Source organism: Opisthocomus hoazin, unplaced genomic scaffold (genome assembly GCF_030867145.1).
Source record: "Opisthocomus hoazin isolate bOpiHoa1 unplaced genomic scaffold, bOpiHoa1.hap1 HAP1_SCAFFOLD_15, whole genome shotgun sequence".
Lineage (NCBI taxonomy): Eukaryota > Metazoa > Chordata > Aves > Opisthocomiformes > Opisthocomidae > Opisthocomus > Opisthocomus hoazin.
Window position 1 is genome coordinate 2,800,567 of NW_027448722.1, and position 26,507 is coordinate 2,827,073.

General features: G+C 49.1%; 1 protein-coding gene across 1 annotated transcript; it reads right to left on the reverse strand.

Annotated features, from left to right (window-relative positions):
• Positions 1–200: 200 nt before the first annotated feature.
• Positions 201–26,507, reverse strand: LOC142359061 (olfactory receptor 14J1-like). The gene is made up of 2 exons (XM_075411909.1): positions 26,057–26,507; positions 201–235 (listed from the first exon to the last, which is right to left on the reverse strand). The coding sequence occupies exons 1-2, from the start codon at positions 26,505–26,507 to the stop codon at positions 201–203; spliced, it is 486 nt and encodes a 161-aa protein (XP_075268024.1).

Below are 26,507 nucleotides of genomic sequence, written 5' to 3' on the forward strand. Positions count from 1 at the left end.
AAAAATGCCCAGGAAAGCTGTGAGCTGTACAGAGATCCCACCGGAGTCTTGGCCCTGATGGAAGAAATTACTTCTGTTGTTCTTCTGAAAAGCCCTTGAGGACTTGAAGAGGTGTTTGCTGTGTCCCAGGCACTCCCCTGGAAGTGTGTAGTATGGAGAAGGCTTTTGGTGTGGGAAGGGGCAGAGAGGTGATGTCAGAGTTAGTTGGTGTCATTGGGAGACCTCTCTTCAACACCTTGGAGAATCCAGAGAGATCAGGGAAGTTCCAAGGTCCTCAGAAAAGGCAAATAGAAAACCCAGCTTCAAGAAGGGCAAGAAGGAGGACTGGGAGAGTTAGAGGCTGGTCAGCTTCACCTTAGTCCCTGGGAAGGTGATGAGGCAAATGCTCTTGCAAGCATCCCCAGGCACTTGGAGGACAAGAAAGGGATTTCTCCCATGTGGGAGGGGAAAGAAGGGCGTGTTGTGTTCCTGGACTTTTGCAAGTTCTGGGATATAGTGTCCTTAGAGCAAATTATTTATATCTGGGCTGAAAAAGTGGATGATGCGTTTGGGTGGGAAGATGGCTGGGTGATCAGGAACAAATGCCATCTGTGGTACAAAGTTCTCTGAGGGACCAGATACTTTCAGCACCCCTCAGTGATCAGCAAAATTTCATTAAAAAACATTAATAACCTAGCAATGCTGGATATCAAGACTTTTTTCAGCTGCTCTCTAAAGTTCTTTTTCTGCATAGGTTTCAAATTTTTTTTTAAATTTAGATTCTGGGCTTGATTCAGTTGTTCGCACAGAGGTCACCTCTGCTGAGGGAACTGGGGTTGTTTACTCTGGAGAAGAGGAGGCTGAGGGGAGACCTTATCACAACTACCTGAAAGGAGGTTGTAGTGAGGCAGGTGTTGGTCTCTTCTCCCAAGCAACTAGCGATAGGACAAGAGGAAATGGCCTCAATCATAGAGCCATTCAGGTTGGAAAAGACCTCTAAGATCATTGTCCAACTGTCAACCCAAAGCCACCAGGCCTACTGAACCATATCCCGAAGTGTCACATCTACAGGATTTTTGAACACCTCCAGGGATGATGACTCCACCACTGCACCGGGCAGCCTGTTCCAATGCCTGACCACTCTTTCAGTAAAGAAATTTTTCCTAATATCCAATCTGAATCTCCCCTGACACAACTTGAGGCCATTGCCTCTTGTCCTGTCACTAGATCTGTGGGAAGGAAGGGAGGCTTGGCCAACAAACACTAAAGAAAATGTGAAAGGTGTTATGGTGATGTTGCTGTGAAAACCCAGACAGTGAAAACATTCATGTTTAGCCCTTACGCTATCAGTAACCAGTAACCTCAATCCTTAACCCTACCCTAAATGCTACTCCTCATCCTGGCAGTAATCCACAGTTACTAACCTAGCTGAGCTTAGCCTATCACTGACCTCAGACCTTACATCAAAGACATATCCCAAACCCTCAACTCCTTACCCTTACTCTTACCTTATTGCTGACCCTAACCCCTAGCCTCTATCCTTAGCTTTAATTGCGAGCATTAATTGTTGCCCTCACCCCAGCCCTAAACCAAACCCTAAACCACCAAGATAGCCCACAGCCTTAACACTAAGCAGGCACCCTCAGAAGAACACCAACCCCTCCCCTGATGCCTTTGCCTAACCCGCAACGCTGAAAGGTGAGCTCTGATCCCTGAGACCTCAGCTGAACATCCAACTCTCCAAAGCCCTCATTCCTCTGCTCTAACTGAACACCCAACCCTCCGAAGCCCTCATTCCTCTGCTCTAACTCCCTCCCCTTCAACCCTTCTGTTACGGTCCGGGAAGACCCGAGACATAAAGCTTCTTTGTTATTCCCAGAGTGAGATTAAGACACAAACGAGGTCAAATGCCACCAGTTAAGGAGGTTTATTGATCAACTATTAAAATGAAGACACGAGGAACCAGTGACAGGAAAGAGAGGAAAAGACAAGAAAGAAAGAAACCTAGTAAGCAGTCGGGATGACAGAATTGCAAGAGACAGTCACCACCATGGATCCAGTGGCGTCCCGTTGGTCCATAATTTCCTTTTGCATCAGTGGTGAGGGTCCATCTGTTGTTTGGTCACACGATCTTTTCCAATGTGTTTGGGGAAATTGTTCCCTAGGCGATGGCGCATACCCTACCTTCCCCCAGTCCCGTGCATGTGCTTTTTTCTCAGTCCTGGCTCCAGCAGGTCGGGGAGGGGGTTGGTGCCTAGACACATTTTCCACAACGAGGTACCTGTCCTCCAACTCCCTTCAAAGCTGGTTTCGGGTGGCTGATTTCTATTTGGCTGGCCCACCAGGAGGTTCAGCTGGGCTGCAAACAAAGATTTACTGACCTGCCAGGAGGTCCTGCAGCAAGCTTTGCAACAAAGCTTTGAGGCAACTGTTTTAATATATGGTGTCAGACGCCTTCTTAATACTAACTTATGCTCTTTGGCCTCTTGGGCTAGGGCAGGGATCATGAGGCCCCAGAAGAGTCACATGGCGTTGGAAGAGGACTGTGAGGTGACCTGTGTCTGATCAGCTCAGAGGTCACAAGAGGAGATGGATAGGAATGTTATAGTGAGGTCAGCTGTATCTCAGGGTCTCACAGGCCAGCAGGAGGCACATGGCTGTGAAGGTGGCTGTGAGGTCACTTCTATCTTTAGAGTTGAAAAGGCAGCAGCAGGAGCATGGCTGGGAAAGGGCTGGTGAGGTCACCTCTCTCTGCAGTAGCTGGTCGGTCAGCCCTTGACTCATGGCTGGGTTATGAGCTTTTCGGCTCACATCTGCCAGCACCCCAAACAGGCCAGCAGAAGGCCTGGGGTTGGCAAGGGAATTGTGTGAATCCCTTTCCTTGGGTACCTGGTAGGGCCATCCAGGAAGAAGGCTTGGATATGGGTTGTCACAGCCCTTCCACCTGGGTACCTCATGGGACAGCAGCAGGCCCATGGCTTGGTTGTGTCTGCCTGAGAAGCTGGCTTGGAAGATTATGGTGTTTGCTTTTCTTTGGTCAGTTTATAGGCCGCAAGAAGGCTGACGGGTTGCAATATCATTATGACATCAACTGTGTCTGAGAAGCTCATAGATGAGTAGGAAACACACGATCATGAAGGTGAGTGAGAGGTCACTTCAGTCTCCAATCTTCTTAGGTGACTGGCCACCAGCAGACACATGGCTGGGGTGCTGACTATGACATCACTTCTGCCTGAGAACCTGACAGCCAGCAGCAGGCACGTTACTGGGTTGTAGTTTTGTACCTAGAGGTTCTGGATTGTTATGTGCCCATGAAGAAAGGTGCATAGACTCTGTGAAGTATCATTTCAAAGGCCATTTGACAGAGCAAACACTACCAACCAAGAGTGAAGACGCCAGCTACGTACAGGGCTGCAGTAGGATGAGCGTAGCCACCCAAACAAGGGGGTTACCATCCCCCTTGACTCAGCACTGGTGTGGCTTCATCTGGACAACTGTGTCTGAGGGTGGGACTTTGCGGTCTGCAGGAGCGGGAAGAACTGGAGAGGGTGCAGAGGAAATCTGCCAGGGTGAGGTTTGGGGTCTCTGTGGAGAGGCTGGGGGACCTGGGCTGCTTTAGCGTGACGAAGTGGAAGCTCAGGCAACTATAGTAGTAGCATGCCCCTGCTTGAAGGGTAGTTTAACTGATGATGAAGCATTTCTTGGTAGTCAGAAGAGAAGGAAAGCTCAATAAAATGCTGTTTGGAAGGTTCCAATGGCATGTGCAGAAAAAGAGATGTCACTGAAAGGGTAGCATTGTGGTACAAGAGGTCACTCAGAGGGAACCTGGATCAACCCATGGCTTTGTGTTTCAAGGAACAGCCAGTGAGTGTACAGAGACGTCAATGGAAGGCATAGAAATGCCAGGGTGAGAGTTAGGTAGGAAATAAAGATGCGTGTCTACCGGCTGAAGGTAAAGAGATGCAGGCATGGGATGGTGTAGGACAGCCTGCAGTGGAGATGGCTAAGTACTGCGGCAGGGCAGAAAGGCTCAACATGACCGAGGGCTTTGTCGCCTTGGCTATGGCAGTTGCCTCTGCCATCAAGGCCTACCAGAAGAAACATTATTTGAGGCTCTGGACTTTGTTTCATCCTCATCCCTTCTTTTGGAGGCTGGGAGGTTTCGTGGAATTTTCCTACACTGGGCATTGCTCACCCTCTGTACAGCCCCAGGCCAAAGTTAGCAATTCTCACAAACATCCATCATGAGACACCGACACCAAGATGCACAAATTAAGCAAACTCCTAAATCAGGCTTTGTGCTTTGGGAACTTCGTCAGCTGGATAAGTGAGTGTGGAATACAAGGGAAACCCTGTGGAGGCAGGGTGCTGGCTGTGGGAAACCGTACAACTTGAGACAGAACAGCACTGTCTCATGACCCTGAAGGAGCAGCGCATCCTGTGCCTCCCTTTGCTGTTCTCAGGAGATCAGCTGTTTTCACACATCCAGCTGCAAAAGATCCTGGAAAATAGCAACCGTGAACTTCGCAAAGCCACAAATCCAAAGATAATTGGCTCTAGTAACTATTGTATTAGTATATATGGTATTCACTTGAGCAATAAAATGACTCTGATTGAGCACAAGATTGGGGTCCATGAAGTCATTCACCACAGCTGGCTTGTGAAACCCATCTCCCTCTGAGACGTCAGGCAGGCAAAGTGTTAAGCACTTGTGCATGGCAACAACCAGTCTTGCGGGGGGGGGGGCTGTGAAAACGCCAAGGCACCCCTCCCCACGCACACAGATTTATTTTCGAGAACTTTCAGGAAGCTGTGAAACAGGTAAATGAAGGCTATAAAAGCAGAGGAGGCCAGGTCCTTGCGACACACACCCACTACCGGAGGACACTGACCACCAGTAGAGACTGCCACTGGATCCAATGGTGATGAGACCTTTTCATTTATTTCTTCCTTTTGTTTTCCTCTCTTTCTCTACCTCTGACATTCTAGGCACATAAAGGTAATGTTGTTGTAGGTTTGTCAGTCTGCTATGTTCTGTGGTTTCATAAAATCAGACATAGTGTTGTGGTAAGCCTTGCCAAGTCAATATCTGTTCTAATCCCACAGTGCTCAAATGAATGTTATGAAGTTACTAAGTAATCATACTTTGTAATCTTACTGAATTTCAAGTAAAGCATCGGTTTTAGTCAAGCCTCTTGATCATTGTTATGACTTCTGGGTATCGCAAAGAGAAATAAAAAAACCCCTGTCCTTAACCCACTGAGTGGGACAGAGCACCCTAACACCCCACTACTCCCAAGAAGAGCCCTGAGCCACGCGTGAGGGACAGGGTCTAGCTTCCCAGGGCCTGGGGCTCAGCCCTTGGCCTTGCTGCTACATAAAGCAGACCAAGGGTTTTCTCAGCATTGCAGCCACCTGCACAGTGCCTCTGCCTACCTGCAATCATGGCCTCCAATTCTCTGCTCTAAGGAGTCCCTGGGGAGGCTTTGTCAGTAATGGCCCTCAGTGGGGCCAATCAATGCTTCCAGGTACTTCCAGTTTTCCTTCTGCCTTCTTGAACAGTTTTTTCTATCCCCTCTCAGTATCTGAGCTTCAGGGACTCAACACCAAATACCCCATGGGGCTCATTAAAATACAGGAAGCGCTAACACACTAATGTGTAAATTTCTTTGAGTCTGCAACTTATGCAGCTAATTGGAGTTTTTTCATAGTGTAGTTAAGGAGGAAGATGCCCTACTGCACCTAATAAATTTTTTTTTTTTTTATTTTAAGGGATATTTTTAATTGCTTTTCAGCTTACAGAAGAAGTGGTAGAAGCATTCTCCAAGTGCTAGTAGTCCAGTGTGTCTCCTCACGATGTCTGGACAGATAGGAAAAACAGTCCCTTCAGGTCCGACAACTTTGCTCCTCACCTTCCCAACCCCAATGTTTCTCTCATCGGCCACCTGGGGCTTGTGTCACTGTTCCTTGCATCAGACTTCTCCAGTGATCTCTGCAGCTGGATGTTACAGCTCCATTGCACCATCTCCCATCTACTGTCCTTAGAGAACTGCCTGCTCACAGACACAAAATGAGTTTTCCTATTTGTAAGGAAGGAAAATTAAAGCATGACCAATTTTCATAAGGAACAAAATACACTCTGTAACCATATGCTAACTAGAAGCTGCCTCTAGTGAGGTTGCTTCTCTGTAAGGGATAAAATTCTCAGAAATGTCGGAGATAATAGGTAAAAGAAGATAGAAGTGAACATAATTAAAGAGGTGCCAAAAGAGACAATTAGACTACTGAAATATAGATGAGCTTTCAACTACCTGAAGCTCAAAACAGCGGTATAAGTGAGAGGTATCTGAACGAAAAAGAAGTAGGAAGATGAAATTGGAGAGCAATGGAAATGGCCTTTGTCTAGGCAGTCTGTGTTTGACAAGATGACGTTAGAAAAGGTCATTGTTTCAGGACAGGTGAGAATATATGAAAGAGTAGAGAAACTAAATACACTGCAGAAGAGGCAGAATAGTGGTACTCATCTTATAGGGGAAGATCGACGTTTCTTTGGAATATCCCTTTTCAAAGGTCATGGGATTGCAGAGGGCTCTTGTGAGTGAGGACAGACCAATGTTGTGCCCATGGTTGAAAGAGGTTGAAACGGCAACCCAGGGAACCCCAGGCTGTACAAGGTCGCATTGGTGAGGTGCGAGCCCTCAAGTAGGGTCCTCTTGGGTGACATTTCTGGGCAGCTGAAATAGAAGACTGTGTCCAAGAATCATCAGCATGTACTTACCAAGGGTCAGTCATGCCTCACTGACCTGATTGCCTTCATGATGGAATAACAGCATTTGTGAATGAGGGGAGAGCAGTGTCTGTTGTTTCTCTCTGCTTCAGAGAGATATTTGAAGTGGTCTCCCTCCATATCCTTGTACTCAGGATAGTCCATTACAGTCTGGATGGGGAGACAGATGGGCAAAACACGAGTCGGAAGATGAGGCTGAGAGGACAGTGGTGAAGGGGTCATACCCTACCTGGAGGTGACTGGGACATACTGGGGCATTGTGGGGCAGTACTGGGAACTCTCCTGGGCCCAAAGCAATGTAAGACCTGTATCCTTTGTACAGACGAAGCAACTCTCACATGTATTAGTAGCAACCAATTGGGGTATATTCCTTCAGGAGTGGACTGCTCCAGCATGGGTCCACCCCCACAGGCCACAGGTCCTGCCAGAAAACCTGCTCCTGCGTCGGCTTCTCTCCATGGGCAGCAGTTCCTGCCAGGAGCCTGCTCCACAATGGTCTTCCATGGGCTGCGGGTCTCACTGTCCTAAGGGAGAAAGGCCAGCCCTGCAGGGCTTCTCTTCTGGACTAGACCACCAGACGTCCTGCAGGGTGGATGTTTCCTGTGCCTGTGGGAGTCAAGAAAACTCAATGCTTGTAACACACCAGTGTCTTGGCTACTGCTCATCCATGTCTGACCAGCGTCAAGGCCTGCTCTGTTTCCACTTACTCCTTTCCAGTGAGTAAGTGGGCAGTGGGAAAGAAGTTGTGAGAGGACACAGCCAAGACAGCTGATCCAAACTGACCACAGGAATATTCCGTACCATATGAACTCATGCTAAGAAATAAAAGCTTGGGACAGAGGAAAAGGATGTGGAGGTTTTTATCATTTAAGGAATTTGAAGGCTGGAAAGTGGCAGAGCATCAGTCTGCTTGTGGGAGGTGGTGAAGGATGGTCTTTGTTTCACTTGGTGAGGTCTTTTTTTAATCTCTTTTCTTCATCTATTAAACTCTTATTATTATCTAGGGCAGAAACTTTTCACACTTCATTTCTTCTTGTTCTCTTCCCTGTCCCACTGGGGAAGGGGAGGAAAGAGTGAGTAGCAGCTGGGCTACTGGCCAGAGTCAACACACAACAGCAAGGAAGCTCTTGATAACTGGGAGTGAGTTCAGTGCAGGGCCGCCTGCTCAGAGGCTGAAGCACTTTTCTGGCAGGAGAAACTGAGGGCAAGGGCCTTGTTTAGCCAGGAGAGTGGAAGGTCTCAAGAACCTTGTAGCAACCTGTCATTCCCTACGGAGAAGTTTTCATGAAGATGGAGCCAGTCATGTCAGCGTGGTGCCTGGCAGGAGGACAATAGACAATAGTGAGATGTTGAAATAAGGAAGGATCAGGACAGAGATAAGGAAAAAAATATTTTTCTCCATGAGGACATCCAAGCATTGCAGCAGGTCTTCTAGAGATGTTGTGCCATCTCTGTTCTTGGCAGCTCTCCAGCCACCACTGGATTACACCTTGAGCAATGTGGTCTGGCTCCATAGCTGGTCCTAACATGAGCACGAGGTAAGAGCAGAGACCTCCTCAAGTGCCATTAAGGAGATGGGAAACTTAAATGATGCTGGGGTTCCTTTCCCCTCTTGGTCTTCCCTTGAGGACAGTAGGGAAAGTTCTCAGGTTCCCCACAAGCATGGAACTAAGTCAGATGTTAGTATAGTCAGACCAGCTGCAGCTTTCTTGTCCTGCTCCAGGCAGCATTGCTCAGATGCCAGGTTGCTTGACAGGTATCCTCAAAACACTCATCTCAAACATTTCCTTTGCTTCCCCTTCTATTTGTGTTTTCACTCTTCCCACCTCTCCAGTCCTGTTCTTTAACCGTCCTTATCCACTGCTATGCAAAAAAAAAAAAAAAAAAAGCCAAGTCTTCTTTTCCATTTCCCCACTGGACCTGCGTTTGCTCACTTTGTACCCACATTTCTTAGATGATTGCCACGGTGCTTACTACCTCGCTTAGCAACTTGATGAATACTGGCACTCTTTGCTTATCTGTAACTACCTAATTCATGGTCATATTGGCACCATGGCACAGGATGACAATAAGTACACATACTTTCCAAGCTGGATGGTTGGAGGTTCTGACCATGGGGACCTTGAGACACCTGGAGATTTGGCCAACAGGGACCTGAATGTTGAGAAGGAAAAGCTGCAGAATAAGTCCAAACAGCAGCATGGGAAGGGATCTGACTAGCAAAGGAGTGCCTTGACAAGAAGGACCAGGGCATCATGACGGCAGATGCCATAGGAGCCAGTGGGCCTCATACTTCAATAGGAAAGTGACAGTGTCCAGAGGAGGTCTTCCAAAATAGAGGGAGCGGCCTAAAGCATGAAATGTGAGGAGATTCCGAGGAAACTGGGTCTATCTGGCCTCCTGAAGGAGAGGCATGGATTGCCCTAGTAAAAGCCTACTGCTACCTGGAGATATGACAGAGCCAAGCTCTCCTCTGCAGTGGCTAGTGATATGATAGAGGTAACAGCCACAAAGTGCCTCTTAGGAGCTTGCAGCTGAGCCTTATGAAAAATAAAATGGACTAGGAGGTGACTGCTGTCATATCTACCTCTGGAGCTCTTCACATTTCAGCTCCAAAACATCACAGCCATTCTGGAGGCTGGACGAGACACCCCCAACAGTCTCTTCCCCACCAACACTTCTATGAGCCTGTGCTTCCCTATGTGTTCTACAAGAAGAGATTAAGCTGGAGGTGAGGTCCTCTACATCATAGAACAACTCAGAGTGGAACGGAGCTCAGAAGGTCTCAAGTCCAATGCCCAGCTCAAAACAAGGCCAGCCCTGAGGTCAGACCTTGTTGCGCAGCAAATGTCAGCATCCACAGAGAGAGTTTACACATAAACCAGGCATCTAAGCCCCGATTACACAAATGGAGACAGTGCATTTGGCCAGCTGCCTGACGACAGCTATTGGTATGCCAGGCCTCCTGAGATTCCTGGGAACATTCACCTTCTACAAGCTTCCTGGGATGTCTTCCCACCATGGGGTGCTTTAGGCTGTAAACAGAACTGAAAGCAAGGCTCTGACTTGGGTACTCTCAAATCAATTGCTAAATGAGACCAAGGTGGAAGGGGCTCTTGTAGGAGATTTCAGGCCTTTGAGGAAGGAGCTGAAGATAACAGTTTGGAACTAGGACAGCCTTCAGATCACTCCACATGTGACGGCTCTGCTCCTGACATCCAGTCCTTGGCCCCCACAAACGTCACCTGTTCCTCTCCTCCCAAAACCTCAACAAGTGGTGGAAAGAAAGGAAGCAGAAAGGCCTGTGGCCTCTGTGAGTCAGCTGGAGTCTGGCACTTGGAGGTCCACAGTGTCATTTCCTTGTATATCTGACAAAGATGAAGATGGGAAGTGAGTCTGAATGCCCAAGTCATCAAAGTCCATGAACAGGCAAAGCTGTGTCTACAGCTGTGTTTGGAGACCAGTACGTGTACAGCAAAGATGAAGCTGGGGCTGCAGCTCAGGCCTGGGCTAAAAGGGTCTCCTGGGCCCAAGGAATAGAGGTGTGGGTGGAGGCTCCAGGCATGGCTGGTCAGGGCCATGAAGGCCTATGGATGCTCTCCGGGTCCTGACACTGCACAGAAAAAGGAATTTAAAAAAAAAGGCAAAATTAGAGATATAAAATGCGGAAGCATAAATACAGAGTTCCTCCAAAGAACATATCTCCACTCACACTTCTGTTCCTTGAAACACAAAGAGATGGGCTGGTCTCATCCTCCTTCTGGATGACTTCTTGCACCACAGCACTACCCTTTGCATGACATTTCTTCGGCCTAAAGTTCATTCTCCGCCTGCCAAGCTGTTCTACATGGCAGTGTTGCTATATCCTGCTGTTTCCTGTCTCCAGGGAAATCTCCCACCCACCAGCCTTCTTGAAGCCTTTCACCAGACCACTGAGAAGCAGCCTCCCCATCATCTCGCAAGTCTGCTAGCCTTTCAGCTTCTTGGATAGACATGCCCAAGCTGTGTGCCTGCTGCTGTCCCAACATGTACTCAGACAGAAGGGACACGACCCTATCCGCACATTCCCTTCAGCAGGCCAGGAAGGCCCAGTTCCCTCACACTCTCCTCACAGTTCACACTTCAGGCACCCTCACTCGATCTTAGAATCATAGAATCATAGAAAGTTTTGGGTTGGAAGGGACCCCTAGATGTCATCTAGTCCAACCCCCCTGCAGCGAGCAGGGACACCACTAACTAGATCAGGTTGCTCAGAGCCCTGTCCAACCTGGTCTTGAATGTTTCCAGGGACGGGGCCTCCACTACCTCTCTGGGCAACCCGTTCCAGTGTTTCACCACACTCATTGTAAAGAATTTCTTCCTTATATCTACCCTACACCTACCCTGTTTTAGTTTAAAACCATTACCCCTCGTCCTGTCACTGCTGTCTCTACTAAAAAGATTGTCCCCATCTTTCCTATCGGCTCCCTTTAAGTACTGAAAGGCTGCAATCAGGTCTCCCCGCAGCCTTCTCTTCTCCAGGCTGAACAAGCCCAACTCTCTCAGCCTGTCCTCATAGGAGAGGTGCTCCAGCCCTCGCATCATTTTTGTAACCCTCCTTTGGACCCACTCCAACAGTTCCATGTCCTTCTTGTGCTGAGGGCACTAGAGCTGAACGCAGTACTCCAGGTGAGGTCTCACCAGAGCAGAGGAGAGGGGCAGAATCACCTCTCTCGACCTGCTGGCCACACTTCTCTTGATGCAGCCCAGGACACGGTTGGCCCTCTGGGCTGCCAGCGCACATTGCTGGCTCATGTCCAGCCTTTCGTCTATCAGTACCTCCAAGTCCCTCTCAGCAGAGCTGCTCTCGATCCTTTCATCCCCCAGCCTGTATTGATAGTGGGGATTACCCCGACCCAGGTGTAGGACCTTGCACTTGGCCTTGTTGAACCTCATGAGGTTCACACAGGCCCAACTCTCCAGCTTGTCCAGGTCCCTCTGGATGGCATCCCGTCCTTCTGGTGTCTCGACCGTACCACTCAGTTTGCTGTCATCTGCAAACTTGCTGAGGGTACACTCAATGTCGCTGTCCATGTCATTGATAAATATATTGAACAACACCGGTCCCAGTACGGACCCCTGAGGGACTCCACTCGCCACTGGTCTCCATCCGGACATTGAGTCGTTGACCACTACCCTTTGGCTGCGACCATCCAACCAATTCCTTATCCACCAAACGGTCTACCCATCAAATCCATGGCTCTCCAATTTAGAGAGAAGGATGTCGTGGGGGACCGTGTCAAAGGCTTTACAAAAATCCAGATGGATGACATCCATTGGTTTTCCCTTGTCCACCCTTGTTGTTACACCATCATAGAAAGCCACTAGGTTGGTGAGGCAGGACTTGCCCTTGGTGAAGCCATGCTGGCTGTCTCGAATCACCTCCCTGGCCCCCATGTGCCTTAGCATATCTTCTAGGAGGATCTGTTCCATGATCTTCCCAGGCACAGAGGTGAGGCTGACAGGTCAGTAGTTCCCAGGGTCTTCCTTTCTACCCTTTCTGAAAAGGGGCACGATGTTTCCCTTTTTCCAGTCACCGGGGACTTCCCCTGACTGCCATGACTTTTCAAATATCACGGAGAGTGGCTTGGCAACTACATCAGCCAGTTCCCTCAGGACTGTGGGATGCATCTCATCAGGTCCCATGGACTTCTGTACGTTTAGGTTCTTCAGGAGGTCCCGAACCTGGTCTTCACTTACAGCTGCAAGGATTTTACCCTCCTGGTCTCCTTCATGCCATTCATCGACTCAGAAGGGGTGAGGAGAGAGGTTGCCAGTGAAGACTGAGGCAAAAAAGTTGTTGAGTACCTCAGCTTTCTCCTCATCTGCTGTTGCCAGTTCGCCGGTCTCGCTCATGAGCGGGGGTACGCTTTCTTTGACCATCTTTTTCCGGCTGACATACCTGTAGAAGCCCTTCTTGTTATTTTTTGCATCCCTTGCCAAGTTCAGCTCCAGCTGTGCCTTGGCCTTCCTGACCCCATCCCTACACAACCGGACAGCTTCCCTATACTCTTCCCAGGAAGCCAGTCCCTGCTTCCACTGCCTGTGCAGTTCCCTCTTGTTCCTTAGTTTGACCAGCATCTCTTGCCTCAGCCATGCTGGTCTCTTCCCTTCTCTGCCCAACTTCTTACACTTGGGGATCGAGAGCTCTTGCGCGCTCTGGAATACATCCTTAAAGACCTGCCAGTGCTGTTCTGTTCCCCTGTCCCTGAGGACTGTTTCCCAGGCAGTCCTTCTGACTATCTCCTTGAAGAGCTGGAAATTTGCCCTCCTAAAATTTAGGGTCCTGACTATGCTCTTCATTATTCCCATTTCCCTCAGTAGTGTCAGTTCCACCAGCGCGTGGTCACTGCAGCCCAGGCTACCTCCGATCTTGACATCCCCAACTAGCTCACTCGCATTGGTGACCACCAGGTCTAGTATCGCATCCCCTCGGGTAGGGGTGCTTATTACCTGGCTTAAGAAGTTGTCCTCAACGCATTCTATGAACCTGCTGGATTGCCTACAGCTTGCCGTGTTGCTTTTCCAGCAGATGTCGGGGTAGTTGAAGTCCCCGAGTAGGATGAGAGCCTGCGAGCGCGAAGCCTCCTGGAGTTGGAGGAAGAACACTTCGTCTATCAGCTCCTCTTGATCTGGCGGCCTGTAGTAGACACCAACCACTAGGTTCCCTTTGTTGCCTCTCTCTCTGATTCTTACCCATAAGCTTTCGACCTGCTCGTGGTTATTCTTAAGGGACAGCTCCTCACTCTGTAGTGTTTTCTTGATGTAAAGGGCAACGCCCCCGGCCCTCCTTCCTCGCCTGTCCCTTCTGAACAGTCTGTAGCCATCAAGAGAGACATTCCAGTCGTGGGATTCATCCCACCAAGTTTCCGTGATGGCAATCAGGTCGTAGCTTTCCAGCAGCACGATTGCTTCCAGCTCCTCCCGTTTGTTTCCCATGCTGCGTGCGTTTGTATAGAGGCATTTCATCTGAGCTGTCAGCCTTGTTACCTTCATAGCAGAGCACCCTTTTTTTCCCTTGAGGTGTTTCATGGGTATTTTCTTGTTGGCACCTGATACCTCAGGCGCCTCCAGCTCCCTTCCGCAAGACTTCCACATTGCTGCAGACTCTTGGCAGACCTCCTCTGGACCCTCTCCACTTTCTTCACTTTCCTTTTGAAATGGGAGGCCCACTGGCTCCTATGGCATCTGCCATTATGATGCCCAGGCCCATCTCCTCAGGGCACCGCTTCGCTGGTCAGATCCCTTCCCATGCTGCTGCATGGAGTTGTTCTGCAACTTTTCCTTTTATATCTTCAGGCTTCTGCTGGTGAAATCCACACGTATCTCAAGGTCCCCATGAACAAAACCTCCAGATGTCCAGCTTTTAAAGTACGTGTGCTCATGGTCATCCTGTGCCATGGTGCTTCTAATACAACCATCAATTAAGATAAGAAAAGATTACTCATGTTCATGGAGTTTCCAATCAAGGTAGAAAGCACCGTGGCAATCGTCTAAGAAAGAAGGGTACAAAGAGAGCAAACGCAGGCCCAGTGGGGAAATGGTAAAGAAGACTTGGCTTTTTTTTAGCATAGGAGGTCACAAGGATTGTTAAAGCGTAGGACTGGAGAGGAGGGAAGAGTGAAAAGGGAATGAAAGGGGATGCAAAGAAAATGATGGGGACTCTTTGGGGATGCTTGCCAAGCAGCCTGCCATCTAAGTAACGCTGCCTGAAGCAGGACAGGAAATCTGCAGCTGGTCTGACTACCCTAACATCTGACTTAGTTCCATGGTCATGGGGAACCTGAGAATTTTTCCTGCTGTCCACAAGGGAAGACCAAGAGGGGAAGAAACCCCAGCAACACTTGAGTTTCCTGTATCTTTAATTGGACTTGAGGAGGTCTCTGCTCTGGCCTCACATTCACATCAGGAATATCTGTACAGCCTGACCACGTTGCTCAAGTCTTGCTCTAGTGGTGGCTGGAAAGCTTCCAGGGACAGAGATGGCACAACATCTCTGGAAGACCTGCTGCAATGCTTGGATGCCCTCATGGAGGGAAAGATTTTCCTTCTCTCTGTTCTGAATCATTCTTATTTCCACATCTTGCTACTGTTTATTACCCTCCTCCCAGGCACCACGGTGACAAGACTGGCTCCATCTTCATGAAAAATTCCCCATAGGGACAGACAGGCTGCTATGAGGTTCTTGAGATCTTCCACTCTCCAGGCTAAACAAGACCCTTGCCCTCAGTTTCTCCTGCCAGGCAAGTGCTTCAGCCCCTGAGCATCTTGGCAGCCCTGCACTGAACTCACTCCCAGTTATCAAGAACTTCCCTGCTGTGTTGGGTTAAATCTGGCCACTAGTCCAGCAGCCAGGCACTCATTCCTCCCCTTCCCCAGTGGGACAGGGCAGAACGCAGGGAGAAATAAAGTGTGAAATGTTTCAGCTCAAGATAATAACAGATTAATAGGTGAAGAAAAGAGACTAATAAGGTCTCACCGAGTGAAACAAAGACCATCCTTCACCACCTCCCACAAGCAGTCTGATGCCCAGTCACTTTCCAAGCAGCAGATAAATTGGACAATAAATATGTCCACATCCTTCTTCCTCTGTCACATGCTTTTATTCCTGAGCATGAGGTCCTTTGGTATGGAATATCCCTCTGGGGAGTTTGGATCAGATGTCCTGGCGTTGTCCCCTCTCGGCTTCTTTCCCACCACCCACTTACTCACTGGGCAGGAGCAGAATGAGAAACAGAGCAGACCTTGACACTGGGCAAACATGGATAAACAATAGCCAAGACACTGGTGTGTTCCAAGCATTGAATTTTCTACTTTTTGAATTTTCTATTTTTCTACTGCCCCACAATGCCCCAGTATGTCCCAGTTACCTCCAGGTAGGACATGACTCCTTCACCACTGCTCTCTCAGCCTGATCGTCCAACTGTTTTTTTATCCATTTCTTTGTCAGCTCATACAGACAGTAATGGCCTAACCTGGGAAAAAGGACATTGAGGGAGACCATGTCAGAAGGGTCAAAAATGGCATCCACTGTTCTTTACTCATCCACAAATGCTGATACTTCGTCATGGCGGCAAGCAGGTTTGAGAGGCATGACTGACCCATCATCAATCCATGCTGACTGCTATCAGACATGTTCTTCTTACGTAGGTGCACAGAAATGCCAAAGTGACCTTGTACAGCCTGGGGTTCCCTGGGTTGTCTTTCTGACCTTTTTCAACAACAGGCGCAACCTTGCCTTGTCCTCACTCACAAGAGCCCTCGACCAATGCCAGGAAGCTTTGAAAGGGATATTCCAAAGAAATATGGATCTCTCCCTATAACTTCAAAACTGAATCACAGAATGGTTGGGTTTGCAAGGCACCTCTGTGGGTCACCCAGTCCAACCTCCCTGCCGAAGCAGGGTCACCCAGAGCAGGCTGCACAGGACCTTGTCCAGGGGGGTCTTGAATATCTCCGGAGAAGGAGACTCCACAACCTCCCTGGGCAGCTTGTTCCAGTGCTATCCTGCCTGTTAAACAGTATATTGAATATCTCTAATTTTTCATATATTTTCAGCTGTCTTGACTATTTCCAAAGTAATTTTTTAAAGATGCAGGCTGCCTAGACAAAGGCCCTTTGCATCATTGTCCAGTTTTTTCCTCCCTTTACTCTTTGTTCATTCAGATTCCTGTCACCTATCGAACTGCTCTTTTGACATCAGGGAGTTAAAGGTTTGCTTCCCTTTCAGTAGTCTAATCGTCTCCTTAGCCAACTTTTTAACTATGTTTGTAACTATTTTTTTTCCTCTACCTAGCTACAATATTTCTCATAATTTATGCCTTAAAAGAAGGCAGCCTCATTAGAGGTAGATTGCAATTACTGTATGTTTGCACAGTGTGTTTTATTTATGGAACTTGTTTGTGCTTTAATTACTCCTTTCTTACAAATAGGAAAACTCCTTCTGTGCCTGTGTGCAGGCAGCTCTCTGTGGAGAGGAGGTGGGAGATGGTGCAATGGAGCTGTAACATCCAGCTGCAGAGATCAGTGGAGAAGTCTGATGCAAGGAACAGTGACACAAGTCCCAGGTGGCCGATGAGAGAAATGTTGAGGTTGGGGAGGTGAGGAGCAAAGATATCCATAGAGTGTCAGACCAAGAGGGACTGCTTTTCCTACCTGTCCAGCCCTCCTGAGGAGACACCCTGGATCAGGATCACTTTAAGAATGATTCTACCACTTCTTCTGTAAGCTGAAAAGCAATTTAAAATATTCCTAAAAATAAAAAAAATATTTTTATTAGGAACAGTATAATATCTTCCTCCTTGTCTACACTATGAAAATTCTCCAATTAGCTGTACAAGTCTTGAAGAATTGAAGAAATTTACAGGAGCTTGTCAGCTTAGCACTTACTGCGTTTTAATGAGCCCCATGGGGTATTTGGTGCTGAGTCCATGAACCTCAGATACTGAGAGGAGATAGAAAAAAATGCTCAAGAAGGCAGAAGGAAAATTCAAAGTACCTGGAAGCATTGATTGGTCTCACTGCGGTCCATTACTGACAAAGCCTCCCCAGGGACTCCTTAGAGCAGAGAATTGGAGGCCACGATTGCAGGTAGGCAAGGGCACTGTGCAGGTGGCTGCAATGCTGAGAAAACCCTTGGCCTGCTTTATGAAGCAGAAAGGCCAAGATCTGAGCCCCGGGCCCTGGGAAGGCAGATGCTGTCCCTCACGCGTGGCTCAGGGCTCTTCTTGGGGACAGCTGGATGTGAGGGTGAGCAATGACAAGTGTAAATTCTGTGATACCTCCCAGCCTCCCAAAGAAGATGCAAGGATGAAACAAAGTCCAGAGCCTCAAAAGTAAGTTTCTCCTGGTAGGAGTCGGTGTTAGAGGCAGCTGCCATAGCCAAGGGGACAAAGCCCTTGGTCCTGTTGAATCTTTCAGCTCTGCCAGAGTCCTTTGCAATTTGTACTACAGGTTGTCCTACACATTCCCATGCCTGCGCTTCTTTCCCTTCAGCCTGTAGTCACACATCTTTACTTCCTACCCAGCGCTCACCCCAGCATTTCCGTACATTAATTGATGTCTCTCCACCCTCACTGACTTTTCCTTGACATTCAAATCTATGGGCTGATCCAGAGTCCCTCTGGGTGACCTCTTACACAACAAGGATACCCTTTGAGTGAGACCTCTTTTTCTTCACCTCTAGTCTGCACCTTCCAAGCATCACTTTGTGAAGGTTTCCTTCCCTTCTCACTACCAGGAAAAGCTCCATCATCTCTGAAACAACCCTTCAGGCAGATGCAGGCTACTACTTCAGTGCCCTCAGCCTCCACACGATTAAAGAAGCCCAGGTCCCTCAGCCTCTCCACACACGCCGTATAACCCATCCTGGCAGATCTCCTCTAGAACCTTCCTGGTTCCTCCTCATTCTTCCGGACTGGGGAGCCTCACAGACACACTGGTCCAGATGCGGCTACACCACTGCTGAATCAAGGGGGTGATAACTCTCTGGTCTGGCTGGCCATACTCCTCCTAATGCAGACCTGTATGCTGTTGGCCTTATTATATGGCATCCTTTGGAACGCCCAGGCTCTTCTCCTCAGGGTCACTCCTGAGCTGTTCAGGTCCCAGCCTGCCCACAATATTTTGAGTTATTCTCCCCTACTGAATGACTTGTAACTTCTTGTCAAGCTTCATCAGGCTTCCACTGCCAAATCTAAAAGATTCTCAGAGTTCCCCCTGGAGTGAAGCTCTGTTTTGACAGCTTTTGATGTGTGCATACGAGATCTGTGGTATCTCTGACAAGACAGCAACATGAGGAATTGCGGGACACTAATGGTAGAAGAAGGAGGTACCTGTTCAATGGAATTGCTGACCAAGGGAGGAACTGCCATGGTGACAAGCTTGGAAATGCCGAATGAAGGTGCAAAGGAAGCCAAACTAGGAACAGGGAGGAAAGGTAAAGAGAAACGGGCTGTTTGCATGGGAGGGTACAAGGATGGTCAAGGGGAAGATATCGTGAGTGAGACACAGCTGAAACCAGGACAGTGCCCACCCCTTATTTTATACCATCTACATCACACTCAGATCCCACACTTCCCCATAAATTACCTCTTCTTTTCCTGTCTTCCTTACCATATGGGCCATCCCTCTAATATATGCATTGAGTTCACTTAGCCCATGACTTTGTTCTCCATCTGTCCATAACAATCTTTCAGGCAGGAGAGACGGTGTGTGCTGTTGGATTGTCACCTGCGGCATGTGGGATGACAATGGAAGATTGGCAAGGAGGATTGTCAACACACTCAAGTGACTTGCAGCTGGGGTGTCGGAAAACACATGTAGCATACTGAACAATGATTAGTCTTGTGTGCTGAAGAAGTACGACATCTGTGTTTAGATAACATAGGCCTGTGATTTACTCCAAGGCAATTTGTCGAACATGCTTGAGATTCCTGCCCTGCTGCGGGAAGGATCCAGGCACAGTGGAAAGTTCTGTCTGAGTGAATCCCTGATATACCAATGTGAAAGAAACAAGTTCAGTAGCTCTCAGTCTTTGTCTAGCAGGGACTGAGCTCTGTGGTGTCTGCACTCCTGCTTGGTGTCGGTGCTTCTGCCCAGGTGCTGTATCAGAGATCCCCTGCTTTGTGAGATAATGAAAATAAATCTACTCTTTACATTTCATGTGTGGTTTTGTTGTTGTTTCTGCATCCTGCCTGTTTTAGCTTACACAGCCCCAAGGACAGACACTGCCCAACCTCTCTGTGTGAGCTGTTCCAGCACTTGGCTGAGCTCCTCAGGGAAAAAGTTGTCTTTATTTTTTGGTTGAACCTCTCCCATTTCACCTTTCTCCCATTGTCTTTTGTCCTCCTGCCATGCATCGGGATGAAGAGACTGACTGCATTCTCCATGACGTCTTCATTGGTACTGGCAGGCTCGGATGAGGTCCCCTTCAGCCTTCCCCTCTCGAGTCTGGACAAGCCCAGCTCCCTCAGCCTCTCCTCACAGGAAAAGTGGTCCAGTGCCTGGCTGTCCTGAGGGCCCTTTGCTAAGACCACACCAGCTTGCCTATATCTTTAACGTGAGTATCTGAAATCTGGACAGAATGTTTCACAGAATCCTTTTTCTTGAATCACAGAGTATTTCACAGAATCCTTCCTTCTTCCTTGCTCAGCAGAGGCAATGTACATAAATTCCTTGTCTGTGCCTGTCCTTGCTGTCACCCCCTGGCAGCTGCTTCATATCTGTGCCCTCTCCTGCATTGTCACAACCCCGCTGCCTCAAGTATGTTCCCATGGCCCTGCTGTGAGGGCACAGCACAGGACAGGGTGTGTTCAGAGTGAGGAATGGTTACTCTGACATGGTGCCCACAGCATTTCTTAGTGCTTTGTAATCTCATGGCCTTCCTGTCAGGCAGCTGCTCCAAGGTCCTGGAGAGGCCATGTCACATATGGGGCTTCACAGACAGCCCTGCTCCAGGGTCTGCCAGGGTCTGGGCCAAAATACCAGGGTCTGGAAAAGGCCGATGAGAAATGGCCAACGGCGGAGTGGTGACAAAGGCCCTGGGCCAGCTTCCTGGTCTATCCATGCCACCAAGGGCACAGACCAGCCTCCTTCTCCTATACCTACATGTCATCAAGCCCTTCTGTCAGCCATGGCTCTGCACAACAAACCGCCTGGTGTGAGTCTTCACCCTTCACCCTTCATGAGTTATACACTGATGTTTTTCTCTCCCAGGTATCTCCCAGTCCAGTCCATCTCCCCTCCAAGCTCTCCCACCTCCCCTGCCCTCTTTCCACTGACAATGCCCTCTCCCCAGCACAGCTCAGTCTGGGCTGGCCTAACAGCTGTGCCCACCGCAGGGTGCTCTGGGCAGTCGCTCCACAGCCTCAGCCCCTCTCAAGGGCACAGCAGCTGCTGGGGGACAGAGAGGAGTCAGCCCCAGAGATGAGGGATCATGCATGGCAGAAAGCAAAGGAGGCACCCTGTGTCCCCTGCTCTCCTCCCCTGGAGATCCTGAGAGCTTTGCAGCCCCTCCATGCCATCCTGTCTCCCCAGACCAGCACAAAAGCCCTGGCTATTCTGGTTCTCAAGAGCTCTGACTGCTCCAGGCACAGACCAGCCTTCCAAGAGCTGGGGCAGCCAGCAAGGTGTTTCGTTTCCCATTCATTGCTTATACTCTGAGGGTGCATCTCAGACACAAATATTTCTCCAGTTTCATTGATTTCACATAGATACAATAAGATACCCCACATTTACACAAAGCCTCTCGGTCACTGCTGTCCCATCATGTGCTCGGGCGCAAGAGACACGGCACCCAAAATACCAGCCCCCTTCCTGCAGTGAGCCTGGGTCCTTCGGCAGAGGGGATCTCCCAGTCACTGTGCCAGTCAGGTGCCTGCTGCTGGCCTGTCACAGACACTGGCAGAGGGGAGCTGAAAAGCACATATCCCCACTATGAGTCAAAGGCTGCCCTGTCAGCGGCTTCAGAGAAAAATGACTTTATGGTCCCTTTCTCAGGTGCGTAACTGCAGTTGACAAATGACCTCCAGAGCCAGAAGTGATCTCACAGCCCCCTTCACAGCCTCTGACTTTGTACAGGATTGTAAGTTGCCGACATGCAACTGAGCACATGGTACCATAACCAACAATTACCCTCTTTGGGGCCCAGCACCTGAGCAGATAAAATTTAGCCTGTTTCATTAAATTTATCTAATAGATTCCTTGCTAATGGTTTGAGTGGAGGAATGTTCCTTGGAGGAACTGCTGTATTTGTACTTGTGAATTTTATGTCTCTACTGCTTCCTTTGTGCTTTTTCTTGTTTCTCTTTCTGTTCTGGGAGGAGTGGTAGATACACCAGAAGGTTGTGCTGCCATTCAGCGTGACCTGGACAGGCTGGAAAGTTGGGCAGAGAGGAACCCGATGAGGTTCAACAAGGGCAAATGCAGCATCCTGCACGTGGGGAGGAACAACCCCATGCACCAGTACAGGCTTGGGGCAGACCTGCTGGAGAGCAGCTCTGCAGAGAGGGACGTGGGTGACCTGGTGGACCCATGAGCCAGCAGTGTGCCCTGGCTGCCAAGAAGGCCAATGGCATTCTGGGGTGCATTAGGAGGAGTGTGGCCAGCAGGACGAGGGAGGTTCTCCATCCCCTCTACACTGCCCTGGTGAGGCCTCATCTGGAGTACTGTGTGCAGTTCTGGGCTCCCCAGTTCAAGAAAGATGAGGAGCTACTGGAGAGAGTCCAGCGCAGGGCTACGAGGATGAGGAGGGGACTGGAGCATCTCTCCTATGAGGAGAGGCTGAGGGAGCTGGGCTTGTTCAGCCTGAAGAAGAGAAGGCTGCGAGGGGACCTAATAAATGCCTATAATTTCTGCAGGGTGGGTGTCAGGAGGATGGGACCAAGCTCTTTTCAGTAGTGCCCAGCAATGGGCACAAGGGGCAATGGGCACAAACTGAAGCTGAGGAAGTTCCAGCTGAACATGAGGAAGAACTTCTTCCCTCTGAGGGTGACGGAGCACTGGAACAGGCTGCCCAGGGAGGTTGTGGAGTCTCCTTCTCTGGAGATATTCAAGACCCTCCTGGACAAGGTCCTGTGCAGCCTGCTCTGGGTGACCCTGCTTCGGCAAGAGGGTTGGACTGGGTGACCCACAGAGGTCCCTTCCAACCCCAAGCATTCTGTGATTCTGTGATTCTCTGATTCTGTCTTCCAAGAGCTCTCCAAGGAAAATATTCATTGAATCACAGAATAACACAGGCTGGAAAAGACCCCTGAGCACCACGGTACTGGGTCTGGCTGGTACTGAGTCACTTTTGCCAGAGCAGCCCACATGTTGCTGTGCTTCAGACTCATGGCTGGAACGGTGTTGATCACGCACCAGTGTTTTGGCTATTACTGAGCAGTGCTCAGACCACATGAAGGCTGTCTCTCCAACCACCCCAAAGCTGGCTGGCTCAGGGTGGTCCAGTGGTTGGGAGGTGACATAGATGTGACAGCTTACCTGAATTGAACAATGGGATATTCCGTACGTTATGACATCATGCTCAGCATTGATACTGAGGTAAAGGAGGGATGCAAAGAGATGATATTTCTTAGTCAGACATTTGTCTTCCTAAGGAACCACTACGTGTCCTTAATCCTTGCTTCCCAGGATGTGGGTTGGTGTGACAGGACTTCCTAGTGTCTGCCCAGCAGCCACTGGAACAACATCAGCCCCCACAACTCTGGGAAACTCAATAGAATTTATGTATTTTGCATTATTGCTCTTTTTTTGGTGTTATTAGTAAAGTTATTTTAATTTCCAGTTTGTAAGTCCCTCTCCCTTTTCCTCCTTTTTCCCTTCCCCTAGTAGGGTGTGGGGGGGGGGGGTGTGATAATATCACGCATCTGCCACTCATTTATTGCTGCCCTGCTCTAAACAGTGACAAACAGACAGAAGAAACTGCCCCAGAAACATCATCCCAGACCCCATTACCCCATACCAGCCCCAGCCCTAAGTCAGGTAGGGCTCTCCCCTTGTCACTGCAATGGCTCCAGGGACTCAAGAGACACCTGGGAACACATGTATGTTTTAGTTACAGCTGAGCAGTGTTTGTGCAGCATCAAGGACTTTTTGGCTCCTAATGCTGCCCTATGAGCAAGTAGGCTGGGGGTGCCCCAGAAGTTAGGAGGGAACAAATCTTGGACAGCTGAGTGCAGATGACCAAAGGGACATTTCCATTTCTAAGAAAGGACTCCAGCAATTCAGCTGATGTAAATGTGCTTGCAGATTTTTCTAAAATATAAGAAATAATAAAATTGTATACTTTTTAAAACAGGCATCAGGTATCTGACCATAAACAGGCAATGCCACTGTTAGGGGCCGCAGTGTACCTGGATTGCTGTGCTGGGAGTGGCTTCTATCTCAGAGGACCTGTGGGAGACCAGAGCTCCTTGGAAGCTGCAGGAGGAGGCTGGGGAGGGTTTGCTAGATCATCTCCACTGGCACCAGGTTTCTGTGTCAATGTAGCTGAAGATACGTGTGTCCTACATCCATTCCCTATTCTGGACAACATTTCTCAAAAAAGGATATCCTTGAAAGTCTTAGAAAAACCTGAAAAGTCCCTTGAGATGTGTCTTTGCTTTGGGTCTTTGTCTTCAGCTCTTCTTACTTCCATTTTCATTGCTATTTAAATGACGTCTGACAGGCCTACAGGCATTAGAACAGGATCTTTTGGTGTCTTGCACAGAACCTCACTCCCTAAAAGCTTCCCTGACCAGGGCTTTTTAGTCGATACCCAGAGCAAGTCACATTGAGGTATCAACCTCTCTTAATGGTTTTAAACGTTTGTTTAAACAGTCCCTTACAGCACAGGAGGATTCAAGCCCCACAAACATCTGCTCTGCTCCAGTTACAAAAAGGGCGCAACAGGATCTTAAAGGAACAGTGCCTGGATGAGACATCCGGAAGTCTGCAGTGCAACCTGTCCAAAACAGGGTCAGACCAAATGGTTCAAGGCTTGATTCAGTTTGAGTTTGAGACTTCCCAAGGACAGAGACTACCCAGCCTCCATGGGTGACCTGTTCCAGCACTTGGTTGAGCTCCTGGGGAAAAATGTTGTCCTTCTCTCCTGGCTGAAACATTTTTCGTTCACTTTCCTCCCATGGTCTTTTGTCCTCCTGCCATGCAATAGGGTGAAGAGACGTGCTCTCTGTTCTCCATAACCTTCTTGTGGGTGCTGGCAGGCTGGGATGATGTCCTGCTCAGCCTTCCCTTCTCAAGACTGGACAAGCCCAGCTCCCTCAGCCTCTCCTCACAGGCCAAGTGCTCCAGTCCCTTGCTGTCCTGCAGCCCTTTGCTAAACCCACGACAGCTTGCCAATATCATTCCTAAACTGGGCATCTGAATTTTGGATCCCTTCTCTTTACTCTTAACTTTTCTTGCAGCCACCAAATCCAGGTGGTCACCCCATGGCAGTTCCTTTGTGACCGCTGCCAGTGCCCCGGCCTGTGCCCAGCCCAGCCACACTGTCCCACAGATGGACCCACTGTTCCAGCTCAGCACTGGAAAGGGTGTATGTGGTGTGAGGAACAGTTTCTCGTAGGTGATCCCCAAGACATTCCTTTGTGCCCTGTCCCCCTTCAGTTTCTTGTACCTGAGACCGCCTCCCATAAGTCCTGATAACTACGCAGTCTTATCCATACCCCATGTGGTGTTTCGCAGATGTCCTCGCTCTGGGTTTTGCCAGGGTTTGGACAAGGAGAGAAGTGGAGCAGGGCTTCCCTTTCCACCTGTGCAGTCACTGAGCCCAGCAGGAAGAGGGAAGTGGCCATGCAACAAAGCTCACACATAAACCTGTGGTGAGAGGTCAGTGCTGGAAGAGGCCAAAAAGGGAGGCCACCAGTGAAAGTTCACTGGAGTCCCATTCCCTAATACATCACCCCATGTCTTCCTCCCCCCATTCCATGGAGAACCGCAGCACAGCAAACTGTACTCACAGGGTCAGTTTCTTCAGCCTGCTCCTGACCTCAGCCATGCAAGGAAAGCCCAACCTCTAGCCAATGCCACTGAGGAAATCCACTTTTATTAGAGAGATTTTACAGCGGAGGCCAGCTGTAACCTTGTGACAGACACATGTGTAAAGACCTCAGGGTTAGACAGGCTCAATTTATGACTCTGGAGAAGTGGAGTTCATGCAGACATTCCTGGAGAAACAGAATTATCACAGATAAAATGACCAGAGCACAGGAGGTTCCCCATAAGCAGTAGAAATCACTTGTGAAAAGAAATGGGCACATTATAGCTGCTGAAAGACTAATAACAGAATGAGCTTCTTCAACGCATCTTTGAGCTCCTGGTTCCTCATGCTGTAAAAGAGGGGGTTCACTGCTGGAGGAACCACCGAGTAGAGAAATGACAAAACCAGATCCAGGTATGGGGAGGAGATGGAGAGGGGCTTCATATAAGAAATCATGCCAGTGCTGATAAAAACAGACAAAACAATCAGATGAGGGAGGCACGTGGAAAAGGCTTTGTGCTGTCCCTGCTCAGAGGGGATCCTCAGCACAGCCCTGAAGATCTGCACATAGGACACGACAATGAAACCAAAACACCCAAAAGTCAAAGAAACACTAACCCCAAGAAGCCCAACTTCCCTGAGGTAGGAGTGTGAGCAGGAGAGCTTGAGGATCCGGGGTATTTCACAGAAGAAGTGGTCCAGGGCACTGCCTTGGCAGAGAGGAATTGAAAATGTATTGACAGTGTGCAGGAGAGAATTGAGCAAAGCACTACCCCAAGCAGCTGCTGCCATGTAGACACAAGCTCTGCTGCCCATCATCAGTTCATAGTGCAGAGGTTTGCAGATGGCCATGTAACGGTCATAGGCCATGACGACGAGAAGACAGTACTCCCCCACAATCAAGAAGAGAAAGAAAAAGAGCTGGACAGCACACCCTGCATAGGAGATGGCCCTAGTGTTCCAGAGGGAATTGGCCATGGCTTTGGGGAGAGTGGTGGAGACGGAGCCCAGCTCAAGAAAAGAGAGGTTGAGGAGGAAAAAGTACATGGGGGTGTGGAGGCGGTGGTCACAGGCTATGGCAGTGATGATGAGGCCGTTGCCCAGGAGGGCAGCCAGGTAGATGGCCAGGAAGAGGCAGAAGTGCAAGAGCTGCATCTCCCTTGTGTCTGCAAATGCAAGGAGAAGGAACTGGGTGATGGAGCTGCTGTTGGTCATTTGCTTCAT

Bases quoted from the DNA above. Each gene is read 5' to 3' on its own strand.
- LOC142359061 (XM_075411909.1), bottom strand. From the start codon at position 26,507: ATGAAGCAAATGACCAACAGCAGCTCCATCACCCAGTTCCTTCTCCTT. The intron at 236-26,056 runs GTAGTGCTTTGC...GGATTCTCCAAG, and splicing joins CATGGCAGCAGCTGCTTGGG to GTGTTGAAGAGAGGTCTCCC.